This window comes from Chiloscyllium punctatum, chromosome 15 (genome assembly GCF_047496795.1).
Source record: "Chiloscyllium punctatum isolate Juve2018m chromosome 15, sChiPun1.3, whole genome shotgun sequence".
NCBI classification, from domain to species: Eukaryota; Metazoa; Chordata; class Chondrichthyes; order Orectolobiformes; family Hemiscylliidae; genus Chiloscyllium; species Chiloscyllium punctatum.
Genome location: NC_092753.1, coordinates 66,483,396 through 66,501,489, shown reverse-complemented (window position 1 = coordinate 66,501,489; position 18,094 = coordinate 66,483,396). Strand labels below are relative to the sequence as shown.

The 18,094-nt window shown below is 40.0% G+C and overlaps 1 protein-coding gene across 10 annotated transcripts in view; it reads right to left on the bottom strand.

The window, feature by feature from the left end:
- Nucleotides 1-1,146: 1,146 nt before the first annotated feature.
- The window catches only part of cip2a (cellular inhibitor of PP2A), a 68,095-nt gene continuing 51,147 nt past the window's right edge, over nucleotides 1,147-18,094 (bottom strand). For all 10 annotated transcript variants that reach the window (XM_072585363.1, XM_072585370.1, XM_072585364.1 and 7 more), the window contains 8 exons: nucleotides 15,799-15,979; nucleotides 14,349-14,423; nucleotides 11,848-11,958; nucleotides 11,283-11,479; nucleotides 9,960-10,073; nucleotides 9,733-9,815; nucleotides 5,909-6,048; nucleotides 1,147-2,282 (listed from right to left, as the gene is read on the bottom strand). In XM_072585363.1, coding sequence (XP_072441464.1) covers nucleotides 2,112-2,282; nucleotides 5,909-6,048; nucleotides 9,733-9,815; nucleotides 9,960-10,073; nucleotides 11,283-11,479; nucleotides 11,848-11,958; nucleotides 14,349-14,423; nucleotides 15,799-15,979 — 1,072 coding nt within the window. In that variant the 3' untranslated portion in view covers nucleotides 1,147-2,111. The remainder of the gene's footprint in view (nucleotides 2,283-5,908; nucleotides 6,049-9,732; nucleotides 9,816-9,959; nucleotides 10,074-11,282; nucleotides 11,480-11,847; nucleotides 11,959-14,348; nucleotides 14,424-15,798; nucleotides 15,980-18,094) is intronic.

Genomic DNA, 18,094 nt, shown 5'->3' with positions numbered 1-18,094 from the left:
GCGCTCACCTGCTCTCTGCCTATTCTTCCCTTTATTAATGTTACCTTCATAATTCTTAGTCTCCACCATGCTGCCTACTTGCTTTCTCTTCTGGTTCTCAGTCCCCTGCCACCCTAAAAAGAGTAAGGTATTGTGGTACAGTAGATTAGATTACTTACAATGTGGAAACAGGCCCTTTGGCCCAACAAGTCCGCATCAACTCACCGATACGTAACCCACCCAGACCCATTCCCCTACATTTACCCCTTCACCTAACACTAGAGGCAATTTAGCATGGCTAATTCACCTAACCTGCACATTTTTTGGACTGTTGGAGGAAACTGGAGCACCCGGAGGAAACCCACGCAGACACGGGGAGAATGTGCAAACTCCACACAGAGTCGCCTGAGGCGGGAATTGAACCTGGGTCTCTGGCGCTGTGAGGCAGCAGTGCTAACCACTGTGTCACCCATAAATGTCCCATCTCTGGGCCAGAGGCCTGGGTTCATATCATATGGATCATAACATACCAGAAATTCTCATTTTTAAAACAAAAATCTATGCTTTTAAAAGATCTTTGATCATTGGAGGAATACACCTCTGAGACCTCCAAAAAAATCATGCTGCTTGCCTGAAGGCTGTATGGGAAATAAAAAGAAGGAATGAGTACTGGAAAGACAAGTTATGTATAAAACACAATCTGACATTTCTTCGAAATGAACATGACCAAATGCTATATGAAATGTGGATAGTTTTATACTTAAGTGTCACCAGGTAGCTGGGAATTCTTTACCTCACTACTTCAATGGGCATGCAGTCAAAACTATTAAACTCCAATGCCTCCTCTCTTCTGTTGTGCCAAGGTGCAAAATAGCTTGAATGCCATCCTTGCTTCTTCTGCTCTTATTTCCCACAATGACGGAAGATTGTAGTTAAGTGACTACAGTGGCATGCATACAGCTGCAGGTTGGTATTTCAGAGAAAGGTGCAAAATTGCATAGGGATGATTGAGGGTGGAAGTAATGGATGGCCAGATGGGAATTTCAGAAAGTGCAGTCAATAAATGCATCAATTGCAATGACAATGCATTAGAACAATACACTACAGCTTTTCCTGGATCAGTCTTCTAAGGAAGAAAAAGAATTCCAACACTGAAGTTTGGTATGAATGGTAGTTTGCATTTAATTTCAAGTACATTTTTATTTTTTAAAAAATGTTACTTTCTCTGTGGGGAAAGGAAGAAAACTAAAGATTAACACAATTATATGGCTGTACACAACCACTGAAAAGGAGACAGTACATCTAAAAATGACAGGTTCATGACAGCACCAAAATTCATTACAAAAACGAGCAGGAATCAAACAGGTGATAGAAATGTGCAAGTCCAATTATTTTATGTACTTTTAGTAAAATAATGTTGGTTATTTTAATACAAAATAAGTAAGGTAATTTTTCTTAAATTCAAAGCAGTGCTTTCCCAATTTAATCAAGGAAATTTATAAAAACATTGAAAAACATAAAATTTCCATATATTTGCATCATGCACAGACTGCTAAATAGTACAATTAAGATATTCTTAGCAATTAGGATAAAATGGATTGCTTCTGGAATAATATAGCATTTGGCATCAGAATCCAGGACAGTACACTGAAAAACTAATTCAAGCCTGGTATTAATATAACTGGAGAAATCTAGCATAAATTTGCCCAAATATGAAACAGATAATTTCCGATTCTAAGTCATATCTAACCAAAAGAAACAGTAGAAGCCAAATAGTACAAATTTTGTCTTGAACTATTTACACAGTTAGTCAGATTATGACCAGAGGCGGACATAGTAATGCAGTCAAAAATACAGTTTAGAATCTTCACATCATATTTAAAGACTGCAATTTCCTGGTTTGCCAAGTCCTTATTACAATTGTGCTTAAAACAGTACAATTCAAAAAAAGTAGCAACTTGAAATGCTCAAATCTGAAGCAAACCCTTTTTAAATACAAATGGTTACAAATTCTTTCTTAAAAGTAAATTACAATTTTAATCCCATAGGGTGAATATTAAATGCATCAGATACAAGGACTTCAAGCAAACATTAGCCATTTCTCTCAGCATTAAAAATGAGAAGAAACATAGCTAGAGACTGAGATTTACTGTATTTGATTGTACTTTGCTACTGCTCAGACTATGAATCATTGCTATCATTTGAGAGTGCTTGTTGAGTTCATCCTGCTGAGCTTGGATAAGGGCTTCTTTTTGTTGCAGTTGTGTTTCTACCTGGGATTTCTGCACTTCTAGAGTTGACAACTGCAGGGCGAGACACAAAGTTAACATTTATTATAATAGACAGATCTGTAGAAGACAGTTTATTAATGTGAAACAAAACTAACTGGTGGAGGTGGGAATGGTGAACGATAACAGAAAATAGTTTCAAATAAATAGAAATTGTTAAGCTCAAAAGTACCTTTACATCAAACTCTTGCATTCAATTTCATTAAACTGAACAACTTTAATACTTTCAACAAGTCCCTTATTTAGACTTTGGGCATATCAGCACCCAAAGTGCAAGTTGAGCTCAGAATTACACTAGTTTCTAGAAGCAATTTTTGTTTATTTAACTGTCCGTTCATGTTCATTTGCACGTTACCAAATGTAAAATCTGCCATGAACCAGACAACATTTTGGAATTTTGTTTGGTAAGAAATGTGTCAAGGATTTTTTTTAAATGTATTGTAGTAACCTGTTGCAGTTTTATTATCACAGCCAAAAATGGGTTGACAACAGAAATTTCTTTAAAGAGAGTCTGGTCCAACAGATATGACTATAAATAAAAAAAAGATTATTCAGGAGTTTCACTGGTGCATTTCACTGGTGCACAGGAGACTTTCTTAGTTAAACACTGCTTTTCGTATTTGAAAGCTATGACCAGCCTTGTAAATGAAAATAGAAATAAAAAAAATTTAAGAGTCTGCCCTAAGGCCCAAAGAAGAAATGGACAGAAACTATCAATAATGATTACTTTTATCTGCTACATGGCTTTGTGAACTAGGGAAACTCTATACGTATTGGAATTCCAGTCATAAAGTTCGACATAAAATATTTTTCAGCCCATCAAATCTACACTCATCAAAAGCAAGTACATAACTATATTAATCCCATCTCATTCCTTAGCCTGGAATGCCTTGGCATTGCAAGTGTACATCTAAATATTTCTTAAATGTTATGAGAATTGCTACTTTTACAGCCTTTGCAGGCAATGAGTTCCCAGTTCCCACCACCCTCTTCATGGGGAAAAAAAAAGACATCTCCTTCCATCTCTTCTAAACCTTCTGCCCGATTCCTTAAATTTATTCCTTCAATCATCAATCCCTCCACCAAGAGGGAATGTTTTCTCCCGTCTACCATTTTTGCTTCTAATTTCATAAATCTCAATCATGCCACACCGCAGCCTCCTCTGCTCCAAGGAAAACAAGCACAGTCTGTCCAATCTTTCTTCACAATAAAAATCTCCAATCCACGCAACATATGGGGAGGCAATGGACTAGTGGTACTTTTGCCAGACGTTAACCCAGAGAACCGGATAATATTCTTGGACCCAGGTTCAAATCCCTCTGTGGCAGATGGTGGAATTTGAATTCAATAAAAATCTGGAATCAAGAGTCTAATAATGACCATGAGTTGATTGTCAGAAAAATACATCTGGTTCACTAACTTCTTTTGGGGAAGGAAACTGCCATCCTTATCTGGTCTGGCCTACATATAACTCCAGAGCCACAGTAATATGGTTGATTCTTAACTGCCCTCTGGGCAATTTGGCATGGGCAATAAATGCTGGCCTAGCAGCAACACCCTCATACTGGGATGAAATAAAGAAAAAACAATCCTGGTAAATCTTCTCTGCACCCTTTTCAATGCAATCACTATAATGCAGATCCCAGAACTACACACAATATTCTAGCTGTAGCCTAATCAACATTTTATATAGTCCCAGCATCTCTGCTCTTAAACTTCATGCCTCAGCAAATGCATTTGAAATTTTGCATGTTTGTTCAATTGCACTGGGGGAAAAAAAATGTAACTCAGCAGAAATTCCAAACCAATAAATGTATTCAAATTAGTCAGGAGTTTCAGAATATTACTACAAACTGAAAACAGAATAAAACATTGCGCAATATCTTGTAGTGTTTTGGTTTTAAAGTATGTTCAATAGAGAATGCTTGACTATATGCAAAATGTTAGAAATGTATTTTTTTCAGAAAGCTAAATAGTAATTAAGTGAAATCAATTCCAGCCGTCAACTAAAAATGAATTTCTGGTGCGATTTAAAACAGAAAGCACTGGAAAAACTCAGCAGGTGTGGCAATATCGAGGGAGAAAAGGAGTTCGCTTCTGAGTTGAAAAAAAACTCTTCTAATGTGAGTGGTTAGTTCATTTTGTAGAAAGTATCTCACCTCTTGACTCCCAATTTGCCATCTATAAGGCACTAGTCAGGAGGGTGATGGAATCAACTCAAGAATGTGGCAGCATGGAGACTCATTGATTAGCACTGCTGCCTCAAAGCGCCAGGGACCCAGGTTTGATTCTACCCTCAGGTGACTGTGTGTGGAGTGTGCACATACTCTGTGCCTGTATGGGTTTCCTCCAGGTGCTCAGTTTTTCTCCACAGTCCAAAGATGCATCGGTTAGGCAGATTAGCCATGATAAACTGCCCATAGAGTCCAGAGATATGCAGGCTAGGTGGATTAACCATGAGAAATGTGAGGTGACAGGGACAGAGTAGAGGGGTGGGTCTGGGTGGGATGCTCTTCAGAGGGTCAGTGTAGACATGATGGACTAATTGACCAGTTTCCACACTAAGGATTCTAAGATTCTACATGCAGTTTAGGTGGATTGGCCATGCTAAAAAGTTCCCATAGTGTGCAAGTTAAGTGAATTAGCCATAGGAAATTCAGTGTTAGGGTGGGGTGGGGTTTCTGAATGGGATTCTCCTTGGAGGGTTGGTATTGATTCAACGGACTGAATGGCCTGCTTTCACACTGTAGAGATTCTATGAAGAAGCTCAAGACCATCTTAGACAAAGTAACCTTCTTGACTGACACTCTATACACAAGCTTCAAGACCCATTCCTTCCGACACAGATGCATAGTGACAGCAGTGGAGACCATATAAAACATGCACTGTAGAAACTTCCCCAAAGTTTCTGTTGTCATCTTCCAAACCTGCAAACTATCATGTAGAAGGAAGGGCATTCAAACATCATCATCTGCCATTTCTCAAGTCACATAATACTTTTAGGACACATCCTTTAAAGGGGATTTCTCAATTTCATTCAACCATTATTAAATCTGTTAAGTATGAGGGTTAATTTACATAAAATTAGGGTATGTGCTCAAACTTGGAAAGGGACAGCTATCCAAAAAAAGTGAAACAGAACTTATCAAATTATTCCAGCTGTGTTCAAGGCAGTGGTTAGGATATGTTCTCCTCTTTTTGGATATACCACTGTTCAAAGCAGCCATTTTGCATCCCAAATTAGATTTCAGTTACAAAGCAGTAAAAAAGCTTGATATTCTCTCAGGTTAGACTCTGCTATACTGGCCTCACCTGCAAATGGAGATGTATCCCCTGTGATCAGAAGTTTACTTTCACTATCAAATAGTCAGACACCATTGGAATAACTCAGTCCTCTCCAGAATCATACAATGACTCTAAATTAGTTACGATGTGGAGATGCCAGTGTTGAACTGGGGTGGACAAAGTCAGAAGTCCACTTCATCTGACAAAGGAGCAGCACTTTCAAATAAATTTGTTGAACTATAACTTGGGGTCGTGTGACTTTTGACTATGTCCAAACCAGTTATCATGATCATTACATGCAATTCTCTAGTCTTCTGAAAGGCAGACTGAATAACTATTCTAAAGACATCAATTACCTTAATACTGAGCTCTTTCCTGGCTACCTCTGTCTTGCTAAGCTCCTTTTGGAGAACGCCAATAGCTTCTTCTAGATTCTCTTTTTCCTTCTCCGATATCTTTGTTTTTTCTTGCTGTGCCTTGAGCTTTTGTTCCAAACCTGCCAATCATTATAGGAAAAATGATTTAGTGGTTTGAAATTAATATGCAGAGTGCAAATATTATAATCAATTGCGCTCTTTTGTACTTGATGCCATTCGCCCACTGTGAAGCAGTTTCGCCTGTAACAAGGTGCTGAATTAACCCAGTGCTTGAGATTTTCCAATCCATCAGGATGCATATTGAAGAAATTATTAAATGGAACCTTGTATTTGAACTGCTCTTTAATGCTGTTTTCTTTCCTAAAGCTATGCATTCATAAATGGTTGTTTCTTAATTCAATATTAGTATCCAAATACTATTCTATCCTCTGGTCCACTCAGTCTCTCCATGAACAATTTCTCCAATTACCCAGCAGCATTAGGGTTCTATCTAGTTAAATCAAATAGACTACAGCAATTGAAGGTGCCAACTCATCACCACCTCTCAAGGTTAACTAGGGACTGGCAACAAATGCTAGCCCAGCCAACAATGCCCACATCCCACGAATGAATAAGAAAAGCTATTCTTGGATGTTAGTCAGAATTATTTAAGCTAGCATTGAATCATGCAACTATGTCCATAGCCATCCAGACTTGCCAATGTGCTAAATTGTGCTCAATGTGGACTTGTAAAACAAGTGTATAAACATATATCCATATATCTAGCCCCAAAACACGCTTATGCTCGCCAGGAAACGAGACAGAAAAGAGTCTCTCTCCACAGATTGGCATTGTAAAGAAAAAACCCGGGCCAGTGGCTATTCTTGAAGGCAAAAGGATAAAGTGCAGGATGTTCCAAATTTTGTGGGTCTGAGCGTTTGGTACCTGTTGTCAAATCACTAGTCATAAATGGTCAACTCTAAAGGCACACAGCAATAGCTTGCTCAGGAGGGATAATCTTGAGATGCTCTTTAAATGGCCCATTCAAAAGATTGAATAGGTTTCATCTAATGTAAAGGGTTTTCTTTTCAATAATGAAAGAGATTGGCTGGGTAGGATATTGTTTTGAGTCGTAGAGATGTGCAGCTTGAAAACAGACCCTTCGGTCCAACTCGCCCATTCCGACCAAATATTCCAACCCAATCTAGTCCCACCTACCAGCACACGACCCATATGCCTCCAAACCTTTCCTGTTCATATACCCATCCAGATGCCTTTTAAATGCTGCAATTGTACTAGCCTCCACCACTTTCTCTGGCAGCTCATTCCATACAAATACCACCCTCTGCGTGAAAACATTGCCCTTAGGTCTCTTTTATATCTTTCTTCTCTCACCCGAAACCTATGCCCTCTAGTTCTGCACTCCCCCACCCCAGGGAAAAGATCTTGTCTATTGACCCCATCCATGCCCCTCATGATTTTATAAACCTCTATTAGATCAACCGTCAGCCTCTGATGCTCTAGGGAAAACAGCCCCAGCCTATTCAACCTCTCCCTATAGCTCAAATCCTCCAACCCTGGCAAGATCCTTATAAAATGGGAGAGGGGATAAGGAGTAAATGCTATTGAAGCTGGAGCCCAAAGAGAGACAAAAACAGTTGGATAGACAAAGCAGTGGATAATCATCAGACTAGAAGAATAACTGTTAATGGAGACTATTGTTAGTTAAAAATGGATTGAGCATGATTGCAGATCACGTGAGAACAAGAGAGATGGAACGGATAGGTGGGAAGGGAGACTGGCAGTTAGGACAGGTCATGAGGACAGTACTGAGTTGGAAGGATGGAACTGGGGGAAGGGAAATGAAGAAACTGGTGAAGTCCGCATTGATGCCCTGGGGTTGAAGTATTCAGAGGCAGAAGATGAGGCGTTCTTCCTCCAGGCGTCAGGTGGTGAGGGAGTGGCAGTGGAAGAGGTTCAGGACCTGCATGTCCTCGGAGGGGAAGTTAAAACGTTGGGCCACGGGATGGTGGGGTAGATTGGTGCAGGTGTCCGAGAAATGTTCCCTGAAGCGCTCTGCAAGGAGGCGTCCAGTTTCCCCAATGTAGAGGAGACTGCATCGGGAGCAACGGATACAATAAATTACATTGGTGGATGTGCAGGTGAAACTTTGATGGATGTGGAAGGCTCCTTTGGGGCCTTGGATGGAGGTGAGGGAGGTGGTGTGGGCGCAGGTTTTGCAATTCCTGTGGTGGCAGAGGAGAGTGGGTTGTTGGGGGGGGGGGGGAGGGGGGGGGGGGCGTGGACCTGATCAGGTAGTCATGGAGGGAACGGTCTTTGTGGAAAGCGATGGGGAGGGAAATATATCTTGGGTAGTGGGGTCAGTTTGGAGGTGGTGGAAATGTCAGCGGATGATGTGGTTAATGCGAAGGTTGGTAGGGTGGGAAGTGAGGACCAGGGGTGTTCTGTTCTTGTTACGGTTATAGGGGTGGGGGTTTGAGGGCGGAGGAGCGGGATGTGCATGAGATGCGTTGGAGGGCATCTTCAACCATGTGGGAAGGGAAATTGCAATCCCTAAAGAAGGAGGCCATCTGGTGTGTTCTGTGGTGGAACTGGTCCGCCTGGGAGTGGATACAGTGAAGGCGGAGGAATTGGGAATACAGGACGGAATTTTTGCAGGAGGTATAATCCAGGTAGCTGTGGGAGTCAGTGGGTTTGTAAAAAATGTCAGTGTCAAGTCAGTCATCATTGATGGAAATGGAGAGGTCCAGGAAGGGGAGGGAGGTGTCAAAGATGGTCCAGGTGAATTTAAGGTTGGGGTGGAATGTGTTGGTGAAGTTGATGAATTGCTCAACCTCTTTGCGGGAGCACAAGGTGGAGGTGAAGCAGTCATCAATGTAGAGGAGGAAGACGTGGGGAGTGGTGCCGATGTAACTACAGAAGATGGACTGTTCTACGTAGCCGACAAAGAGAGAGGCATAGTTGGGGTCCATACGGGTGCTCAAGGTTACCCTTTTACACTGATTTGACATTTCCTCCACCACCAGAGGTATGTTTCCCTCCCCACCCCTTTCCGCAAAGACCGTTCCTTCCTCTACACTGGGGAGACCAAATGCCTTCTCGCAGAGCACTTCAGAGAACATCTCCGGGACACCCATACCAATTAACCCAACCACCCCTAGGCCAAACATTGCAACTCCCCCTCTCACTCTGCTGAGGACATGCAGGTCCTGAGCACCCCCCCACTGCCACTCCCTCACCACACGATGCCCAGAGGTAGGAAGCCTCATTTTCCACCCTGGGACCCATCAACCCCATGGCATCAATGTGGGCTTCACCAGTTTCCTCATTTCCCCTCCCCCCACCTTACCTCAGTCCCAATCTTCCAGCTCAGCACTGTCCTCAAGACCTGTCCCACCTGTCAATCTTCTTTCCCACCTATCCGCTCCACCCTCCACTCCGACCTACGACCTTCACCCCACCTTCATCCACCGATTGCACTCTCAGCTACCTTCTCCCCAGCCCCACCCTCCCACCCATTTATCTCTCTACCCACGAGGCTCCCAGCCTCATTCCTGATGAAGAGCTTTTGCCCGAAAAGTCAATTTTCCTGCTCCTCAGATGCTGCCTGACCTGCTATGCTTTTTCAGCACCACTCTAATCTTGACTCTGATCTCCAGCATCTACAGTACCCACTTCTGCCTAACTACATCATAAATGAGGCTAATTACATTGTACTCCTGAGATCAGCCACTTCAAGCATATTTGCACAATTCAATGAAGAGAGAGAACACTATTAATAACAGATGTACCAAAAGACGTACCCAATAATTTAGCATCCTTTTCCTTTAACTGAAAGCACAAATCATTTTTCTGTGCTTCCATCTCTGCCAACTGAGCAAGGCATCTAAGATTCAAAAAAATGAAATGACAAGTTGTTTTGTGGTTTTCCTAATTAAAAAAAACACTTGATAAATGCATGACTTAAAGCCATTGTTACTGAATTCAGAACTGTAAGTACATTTAATCAAAGGTAAGAATGCGGACTTACCCATCATTCTGTTGTTTAAGGGTATCAATGTGTTTTTTGAGCAATTCACTTTGTTTACTTAAGGAATTGTGTTCAGTCTGTAGTTCTTCAAGTTGCCTTTCGACTGTCTCAAGACTAAAATGAAATTTATGTAAACATACAAATCTGGAACTGGATTTATGGAACATATTTTCAAGAAGTTATTCAGTGAAAAATACACCTTGTTATGTATAATTAGACTACTGAAGTGTATTTATTTTTATTTGTTTATGGGATGTGGACTATGTCAGCTCAGCCAGCATTTATTGGAGATCCCTAATTTCCTACAAAAGGAGATGTGGTTCAACTGGCCTCTTGAACTGCTACAATCCTTGGGGCATAAAAACACCCAAAGTGCTACCATGAAGACATTTGCAGGATTTTGATATAGTGAAAGAATGGTGATATAATTGCAAGTTGGGATGGTGTGGGGCCTGGAGTGGACCTTGCAGGTGGTGGTGCTCCCATGCACCTATTGCCTTTCACCTACTAGGTGGTAAAGGTCATGGGATTAGTAGGTGCTATCAAAGGAAATTTGGTGAGTTGCAGCACACATTGAATGGTATACACAGGCGCCACTGAATCAATGGTGAAGGAAATGCTGTTGGAGCTGCACCCATCCATGTAAATAAGGGGTATTCATCATACACCTGACTTGAGCCTCGTAGATGGAGCCGAGTTACACACCACAGAATTTCAGTTGTTGCACTCAGGATATATATAGCTGATTCAATTCAGCTTCTGTTCAATCATAAGCTACAGGACATTTAAAGTCGAGGGGTTCAGTGATTGTAATGCCACTGAAAATTATAGGGAGATGGCTTGGGGTTTTCTCCTGTTGCAGATAGTCATTGTATTACATTTGAGTGGTAAGAATCAGTTATGAGCGGTTAACAGTCAAAGCCAGGATGTTGTCCAGGTCTTGCTGCATTTGGACACAAACAGCTTCAGTACCTGAGGAGTCGCAAGGGTGCTGAATCTTATATGATCATCAGCAACATCGCCAGTTCTGACCTCATGATGGAGAGAGGTCCTTGATGCAGCTGGACCTGGGACATTACTCTGAAGAACCCTTGTATTAAATTCCTGGACTCTATGACTTTCGTTAAGTACAATAAAACTCATTTGTGCTAATGTTTTGTGCTACCATAAAAGAGTAGATTAATTGTTGTCTATGAACATGGATGCTACTGCTGTAATTCATTTCACAGAATTATTACATTGCAAATCATTTAGCTTATTACGTCTACACCGAAGGCAGCTAAGGATTACTGCACAAAACTATCAGAAATCACTAAACCTTACTTTTGAGCAAGACCTTTAGAGGTAACCTTTAAGGACTCATGCTCTTCAGAAATAGCCTGCAATTTACAATTATGCTGATAAAGTTCTTCAATATCAGCCTTGGCACGGTCGGATTCCAACAGTTGGGTCTTCAGTATTCCATCAAGTTCTTCATTTTTTCTCTCTGCATCCATTAGAAGTGAAGCTAACTGTCGTGCCTACAACAATAAAAACCTAATAACTCATGATATGTAATAATTCAGACTAAATATCAAATTGATGAGCTATAAAATATTTACAAAAATATTTAATGATTGATCGTTGTTGTTCATTTCCATAGATTAAAAGAACTTCAGACGTTAGAGATTTCTATAGTACTAACATATCCTATTTGATTACCTTTTTACTTTCCATTTCATAGATATTGGCATAGCTAAACCACCAATCTGTGCCTTACCTCGCTATACTTCATAAATCCATAAAACTAGAAAAGTTGCAAGCTCGAGAATTAGTCTACTTTTACAATGAACAAACCCGAATTGTGCAATTTAAGAGAACAGATGAGAAAAAGCTGAATTCAAAATACCTCTGCTTCTGCATGGGCTCTCTGACAGCGGTACTGGGCGATCAAACGATCCGCCTGTGCTAGGGCCAAAGCCTTGGCTTCCAATAAGTCCTGTAAACGGTTTTCTTTGGACTAAGCAAAATAAAAGCTTGATCTTAAATTATATTCATGCTAAACATTTTTTTCCTGAAATGTGTTTCAATATTAACAAAGTCTGCAGTGTTCTAAAATCTGTAAATCAAATGCATATATGCACTCTGTTGACATGCCCAATCACAGTGAAGGGAGGAATGCAAATGAATAAATAATGGGACAGCCATTTCGACATGAACGTTATCACCTTAGTAATGTTATAGAAACAGGAGACACAAGTGGCCTTTGATGCATCCTCCAATCTCCACGTGCAAGCAACACAAAAGAAAAAAAATAAATTACAGATAAACTGTGGGCAACCATGTTCAAAATTATCCCCCAAAATAAGTATGTTGCACTATAACGGGGAATAGAAAAATGGCAACTTATTTAAACCTATATTTAGATCATTCTTCATGGTTTAGGGCACTATAACACCCCAAAAGTAACAGATAAACAAGGTGCTAATGGGAGAATTGACCTTCTAACAGTCTCATAAGCAGGAGAGAATTGAACAAAGACCTTTTCAGGAAAATGAAAAAAGGAAATGGCTTCCCTGCTATTTCATATCTTTCAACGGTCAGTTTCAAATAGGAAAGAAGCGGTCTCACTTCAAAAAAAGATACATTTTGAGCCATTTCACCCATAAACCAGAAAAAAACAAATTGAGATATTACATAATGGTGGAAAAACCTCACAATTTTGGGCTTGTGTGAAGTGGATTGACTAATATTAGAATTAGAATCCCTACAATGTGGAAACAGGCTATTCGGCCCAACAAGTCCACACCGACCCTCTGAACAATAAACCACCCAGACCTATTCCCCTACTCTATATCTACCACTGACTAATGCACCTAACCTACACAATGGGCAATTTAACATGGCCTATTCACCTAACCTGCACATATTTGGACTGCGGGAAGAAACCAGAGCACCTGAAGGAAACCCACGCAGACACTGGGAAAATGTGCAAACGCCACACAATCACCTGAGGTTGGAAACGAACTAGAGTCCCTGGAGCTGAGAGACAACATTGCTAACACTGAGCCACCGTGCTGGCCTCATTATCTATTTAACCATTCAGCCAACTGATTTAAGTTGGTTGTTGAACTGTAAATAGCTCAAGTAAAGCTGTTTCATCAATGTTCCTCAATAACAGAAAGTAATTTTTTTCCCCGAATGTTCCTTCTCTACCCTTAGCTAGACTGCACTAGTACCTTATTTTCAACCAAAAGCATTCTTATGAAGTTTACCTCCAATTAATGTTCTAAATTTATAACCTTTCAGCCTTTTTTATCTGCACAATCCTTCATATTCCCAGTTTTTTGCTGCGGCAACTGTAAATTTTATGTTTTGTAGAGACCTTCTCTTAAGCTTAATTGGCTGACTGGAAGGGCAGGTTGGGTGGGATAGATTTAATTGAGGTTCACCATCCATTTCCACTGACAGTAGTACACATTTAGAATAAATTTTTAAACATATTTACTGTCACATTTTAAAAATATCAACTGAAAATATACATGTCTAAGTGCATTTGTTGTCATTGCACTGCCCCAATGAGCTTTGAGTGTAAATTGATAACTGATTCAGAAACACAGGTGATTTAGTGGAGGAATAAAAGTAACACAAAAAAAGGGTTCTTGTGGCAGTAGTAGTGCCCCTATCTCTGGATCAGAAGGCCTTTGTTCAACTCCCACCTGCTTATGAGAGACTGTTAGAAGGTCTATTCTCCCATTAGCATCTTGTTTATCTGTTACTTTTGGGGTGTTAAAGTTCCCTAAACTATGAAGATTAATGTAAATATTGGTTTAAGTAAGTTGCCATTTCTGTGATCCCCATTATCAATTCCCCAGTTGCATCCTGCAAGAGGCCCACACTTAGCTACTTTCTTTTTATATACCAGTAGCTCTTGTTATTAGTCTTTATATTTCTTAACAATTAATTCCACTATAATTTGTTTTTAACTCACTTAAATCATTTATTTTTTCATCTGCTGTTGGTTCTTAATCCCCTGGCAATACACTTGCTTTGTGGGCCTTAGTATTTGAGTGATGATAGATTATTAGGCTGATTTCAAAAATGTTACATTATACAATAAAAGGACACTACTTCAGTCTTGAAGTGCTAAAAATAAGCCGCTAATGTTATCTGCTACTACAGTGCAACTGCTGCATCAAACTAAACAATAATTCAACAATCCCTTCACAATCTGGATTTCTGTTGTCAGAAAACATCCTGCAAAAGAAACTGCACAAATAAGAGAAAGTTTTAAAATATCCTCAGATCTTTAGAAGTTGTTTTCTAACTTTTAAAATAAAGCCTCATTGTGCAATACATGATTTCTATTTCTGTAACATGTAGCATTACCAACTTTTAATTGTTACTTACAGCGAGAGATGAAAGTTTCTGTTCATACACATCCATCACATCTGACAGTCTCACATCCTTAACTTGTTCCTTCACCTTTATTCAGCCAAATAAAAAACAAATTATTTCAGGATTTTTGGCTCAGCCATTAAAAAACCAAACCTGTTTATAAATATTCATAGTTTACATAAAACAACTGACAACAAAACTTCAATTATAAGAGAGTTCTGATGAAGAGTGACCAGACTTGAAACTTTATTTCTGGTTTGTCAATCAGATGTTGCTGAGTTTCACCAACAATTTCTGTTTTTGGTATTACATTATAACCACATGGCAGATAAGTTTAGTAATTACGCTATGAGGCCAGTTTTCAATACGACAAACTTTGCTTTAACTAGCACATTAGATAAACTGGCAAAATTATGCACCTCAGATACCATGAAGTTTATTGTATTAATTTGTCCAATTATGATAGTTCTTTTATATTTATTTACTCCACCATTCACCTGTTGTTCAATTGGAAGACCACACAAAGATCAACAATTAATTCAATTTCGAGTCAATATCTCCCCAAATATGTGAGCTGCCAGGATGTCAGAGTAAATCAGTCGAGGGTGTAAATAAGAAGGCCCTCTTCCGATAGGTTTTTTAATAATGCAGCTTTGCTTTAAATTTGTGACCTATACTGTAAATAAAGTATAACAGTAAAGTGTATACACCTTGTATTATGTTTTTATTATTTAGTGTGTGATTTTAGTGGTTATGTGAATGTATTGATTATCTGGAATATATGATCAATTGGCACACTCCTGCTCCCAAGGGTGCCAGTTAATAAAAGGTTTACTGTATATACAATTCAAGAAACACTATTAAAACATTTTCAATTTTTCCACACAATTCTGACACTCAAGAGGCTCCATCTAGGATAAAGCAGCCCATTTGACTAACATCCCAACATCATTTTGAATATTTACTCCACCATCACACAACATGGCTCTATTTACAAGATATCATTTACAAAATACACTGTTGTGTACTTGTTTTCTAACAGCACCTGCCCATCTGGCAACTTCTACCAACTAGAAGGGCAAAGACAGCAGATATACAGGAACACTATATCCGCCACGTCACAACTCATCATGACCCAGAAAGATATCAATGTTCTTTCTTGATCAGAGGGTCAAAATCATGGCGTTCCTTTCCTATTTCCACATAGGTGCATCAGTTCAAGATGGCAGTTACTCACTTCTTCTCAAGAAGATTTACGAGCAAGTAATAAATACTGATCTTGCAGTGATATCCATATCCCATGACTAAACAGAAAGATTACATGAGATACATCATGGCTCAACAGGATTTCCAACTCCCTCTAATAAAGAGTTAGCATCAACTAGATTTCAGCACAATATTAAAAAGGTAAATGATAACATTGACAAATACGTTATATGTCCAATGAACATGCAATACAAACCTCCACTCCTAATTGCAATTTATCAATTAATTCATGAATATTAGATCTGGCAACATTGGTTGTACTTGAACATTTTGATCCGACAAAGCTTGCTGAATGCTGATGGACTGGAACTTTTTTCATTACATGGTCAGTGTTCTGCTGTTTATAAGCATTATTGGCAGCAATGCTTTCTCCAAGCCTAAAAAGAACAAAGCAGCATGAATGCAAAATGTCTTCTCACTCTTTACTATATTCAGGACAGCACATACTCCAACAGAATGAGAATGCAAGAAATTTTACATTTTTATAGCAGTTACAAAATTTATAGGATTTGCAACATAAAAGTTTCAACACTCAAAATCTTAAGACCATAAGACATAAGAGTGAGTGGAAGTAAGGCCATTTGACCCATCGAGTCCACTCCACCATTCAATCATGGCTGATGGGTATTTCAACTCCACTTACTCGCATTCTCCCCGTAGCCCTTAATTCCTTGTGACATCAAGGATTTAATCAATCTCTGCCTTGAAGATATTTAGCGTCCCGGCCTTCACTGCACTCCGCGGCAATGAATTCCACAGGCCCACCACTCTCTGGCTGAAGAAATGTCTCCGCATTTCTGTTCTGAATTTACCCCCTCTAATTCTAAGGCTGTGTCCACAGGTCCTAGTCTCCTTGCCTAACGGAAACAATTTCCTAGCGTCCACCCTTTCCAAGCCATGTATTATCTTGTAAGTTTCTATTAGATCTCCCCTTAATCTTCTAAATTCCAATGAATACAATCCCAGGATCCTCAGCCGTTCCTCGTATGTTAGACCTACCATTCCAGGGATCATCTGTTTGAATCTCCGCTGGACACGCTCCAGTGCCAGTATGTCTTTCCTGAGGTGTGGGGACCAAAACTGGACACAGTACTCCAAATGGGGCCTAACCAGAGCTTTATAAAGTCTCAGTAGCACAACGGTGCTTTTATATTCCAACCCTCTTTTGAGATAAGTGACAACATTGCATTCACTTTCTTAATCACTGACTCAACCTGCATGTTTACCTTTAGAGAATCCTCGACTAGCACTCTCGGATCCCTTTGTACTTTGGCTTTATGAATTTTCTCAGTTTAGAAAGTAGTCCATGCTTGTATTCTTTTTTCCAAAGTGCAAGACCTCGCATTTGCTCACATTGAATTCCATCAGCCATTTCCTAGACCACTCTCCCAAACTGTCTAGATCCTTCTACAGCCTCCCCACTTCCTCAGTACTACCTGCCTATCAGCAAACTTCACTAGAATGCCCCCAGTCCCTTCATCCAGATCATTAATATATAACGTGAACAGCTGCGGGACACCGCTTGTCACTGGCTGCCATTCTGAAAAAGAACCTTTTATCCCAACTCTCTGCCTTCTGTCAGACAGCCAATCCTCAATCCATACCAGTAGCTCACCTCGAACACTATGGGCCCTCACCTTGCTCAGCAGCCTCCCGTGTGGCACCTTATCAAAGGCCTTTTGGAAGTCTAGATAGACCGTATCCACGGGATTTCCCTGGTCTAACCTACTTGTCACCTCTTCAAAAAATTCCAACAGGTTTGTCAGGCACGACCTCCCCTTACTAAATCCATGTTGACTTGTTCTAATCCGACCCTGCTCTTCCAAGAATTTAGAAACCTCATCCTTAATGATGGATTCTAGAATTTTACCTACAACCAAGGTTAGGCTAATTGGCCTATAATTTTCCATCTTTTGTCTTGATCCGTTCTCGAACAAGGGGGTTACAACAGCGATCTTCCAATTATCCGGGACTTTCCCCAACTCCAGTGACTTTTGAAAGATCTCAACCAACGCCTCCGCTATTTCCTCAGCCACCTCCCTCAGAACTCTAGGACGTAGCCCATCAGGGCCAGGAGATTTATCAATTTTAAGACCTTTTAGTTTTTCTAGCACTTTCTCTTTTGTAATGGCAACCATACTCAACTCAGCCCCCGACTCTCTTTAATTGTTGGGATATTACTCATGTCTTCCACGGTGAAGACTGACACAAAGTACTTATTAAGTTCCCCCGCTATTTCCTTATCTCCCATCACTAGGCTTCCAGCATCAGTTTGAAGTGGCCCAATGTCTACTTTTGCCTACTCTTACAACAGTTTTAAACTTAAATCAAAATTTACTGGGAAAGAAATTAAATTTGATGTTACTCATCTTGTAACAGCTTTTGCATTCTATTTTAAGATCATTTATTAATGGCACTTAAGCACCCAAATCATTTATTTCAGTTAAACCACAAAAGCCATAAACCCTAAAGCTCTTCCTACACCTCAACCT